Source organism: Cryptomeria japonica, chromosome 8 (genome assembly GCF_030272615.1).
Source record: "Cryptomeria japonica chromosome 8, Sugi_1.0, whole genome shotgun sequence".
Lineage (NCBI taxonomy): Eukaryota > Viridiplantae > Streptophyta > Pinopsida > Cupressales > Cupressaceae > Cryptomeria > Cryptomeria japonica.
In genome coordinates, this window is record NC_081412.1 from 597,795,005 (window position 1) to 597,797,781 (window position 2,777).

General features: G+C 38.1%; 1 protein-coding gene across 1 annotated transcript in view; it reads right to left on the bottom strand.

Annotated features, from left to right (window-relative positions):
- Nucleotides 1-240: 240 nt before the first annotated feature.
- LOC131857823 (receptor-like protein EIX2) overlaps nt 241-2,777 on the bottom strand; it is a 2,943-nt gene continuing 406 nt past the window's right edge. The window contains exon 1 of the mRNA XM_059210558.1: nt 241-2,777. This exon is cut by the window's right edge and continues 406 nt beyond it. Coding sequence (XP_059066541.1) covers nt 241-2,777 — 2,537 coding nt within the window.

Here is a 2,777-nt window from a genome sequence, read left to right on the forward strand (position 1 = left end):
AACTTTCAAAATTTTGTAAGCTGTTTTATAATTCTAATCATTAATTGTGGAAGCTTAAAATAAGAACAAAATCCATACATTTAGAGAAGAGTACATTTTGTAGTACTACTCATTTGAAAAAGAAAAAATAGCACACATGACAATGCAAGTAAACAAACATAAATATGAGTGACAACCCAAATGTGGAATAATCCAAGCAAAAGCTCGGAGCATCTTTTGTGAAATAGCTTCAGGGATTCACTATTCACAAAGGTCATAGATAAAATTATCCATGAAAGAAAAGCATATGTATCTCCATTTCATGTGGAAGCACAACACTGCAATCACAGTAGCAAATCCCACTCCGTAACTTAACCCCACTCCCATTGCCCACCATCGATCCATTACAACTGCATCTACACTTTCAGTGGTTGTATTATTCAATTCTTTGTAATTATGTTGTCTACCAAAACCAAGACTCTGTGTCCTGTTTTCAAGGGGAGGTCCATGAAGATTAGGATTTCCTAGAAAGGAAGAAATCTCAAAGGTTGAAAACTGCTTCCCTTGTGGTATTAACCCTGACAACTTGTTGTCAGAAAGATTCAACACAGCAAGGAATGTGAGATTTAAAAGTTGAATAGGAATCTTTCCTAACAAATTATTTTCTGAAAGATCCAAAGATTCCAAGTAAGTCAAGGCTCCCAAGGATTCTGGAATTACCCCACTTAGATTATTTTTTGATATGTTGAGAGAAATTAATCCTCTCAAGAGCCCCAATTCTGAAGGAATATTTCCTGACAAGTTATTATGTGACAAATCCATGAACTTGTCTTGTCCAATTATTTTAGAGTATGGAGTTCTCCTTCCTTTTATCCAAACTGTTACTTCATCAGCAAAATTCATTCCATACTCTGTGTCCCAATTTGTAACCTCTAGATAATATGAAGAATATTGTAAATGAAAACTTTGTGAATTATTGACCAAAGCACATAACTTGCTCACATCTGAAGGTATATTTCCTGATAATTGATTATCTGGTAAATCTAGAATTTGAAGATATTGCAACCCGAACAGCTGGGGCGGAATTCTACCATCAAATTTATTAGAAGCCAAGCTAAGAATTCTCAAATCTGTCAACTTTTCAATCCAAACAGGAATGCTACCTTCAAAATTGTTATTTCCTAGATCAAATATTTGGAGATCTGTGCAATTCGCAATAGATGGTGGAATAATACCTTGCAACCTGTTACCATTGAGATTTAATGTGCGAAGACTCTGCAGATTTCCTAACTCCTTCGGAATCTTCCCTTGCAAAACATTTTGAGCCAATTTTAAAATTTCCATTTCAGAACACCGCCCTATATTTGAAGGAATCATACCTGTCAACTTGTTCTTTGACAGGTCCAAAACTCTATGATAACCTGAATTGTTACATATAGAACTTGGAATTTCTCCAGTCAAATTATTCCCTGACAATAATAGAGTGTCACATTTCCCAATTGTTGTAGGAATGGAGCCATTAAACCCATTATTTGACAGATCTAATCCATTTGCAGCAAAATCAAGAGCAGGAAGAGAGCCATATAATCTATTCCCATGCAAGTCCACTGTTAAAAAACTATGAGATATCTTGCGAGGTAGAGAACCTTCCAGTTGGTTATTTGAAAGATTGAGCAGATAAAGATTAGGAAGATCCCACAGCCACGAAGGAAGATTTCCCACAATGTTGTTATCTGAAAGATCTAGCCAGGACAATTGATACTGCTGGGACAAAAATGCAGGGAAGTTGCCTTCTATACTGCAAGACCGCAATTCAAGAATCTCCAGGTGGGCAAACTGAGGAACCCAGCTTGTAGAAATGTCAATGAAAAACTGATTTTCCGAAAGGACCAATTGTGAAAGGCGCGTTAGATTTTCAAATAGTTGAAGTGAAATGTTCCCTCTTAATCCGCTGGAATGAAGTGACAACGTGTCTAAACTGGACAACTTTGAAAGGCAATCTGGAATTGCTCCTGACAGCTGGTTATGGCCTAGATAGAGCTCACTCAATGTTGGAAGCTGACACAGAGACGGAGGAATCTGACCACTTAACTGGTTGTAATTAAGGTACAGATATCTAAGGGATGTTAAGCTGCCAAAAGAGGATGGTATACTGCCCTCCAAATTGTTGTATCCCAGATCCATCCTCATAAGTTTTGAGAAATTTGCAATAGAAGTGGGGAACACTCCCGTTAAATTACATTGACTAAGGGATAGCACGACTAGTGAGGAAGAATGGCTTAGCATGAAAGAAAGGTTTCCTTTCAAGCCGTAGTTAGAATCAAGCACAAGATTGCTCATTCTTGAGCGGGGCATGAAATTGGAAGGGATGAAACCATTTACACCACAGGAGGACAGATCAACTGAAACCAGTGAGGACACATTCTCAAACCAAGAGGGTAGTTGAACCGGGAATGAATTGTAAGCTATATGCAGATGTGATAAACGGGTAAGGTTTGAGAGATCTGGAATATTACCTGAGAGCCCACAGTCAAACAGATGAATCTGGGTAAGATTGGGAAGACCGCTAAGGGCATCACCCCAGTGCTCAGACGCCATGCTCAAGTTCACCCAACTCATATCCAAGAATTCCAAGCTTCTTAGATTTCTTACCCATACATCAAACTTACAACATTTCAAGTAGTCATTTCCTGAAATATCCAAATGACGCAAGCTTGACATATTTCCCAACTCCAGAGGCACTTCACCGCCAAATCCAGCATTTTTCAAGCTAAGAAGCTCAAGTCTATGCAATTTTA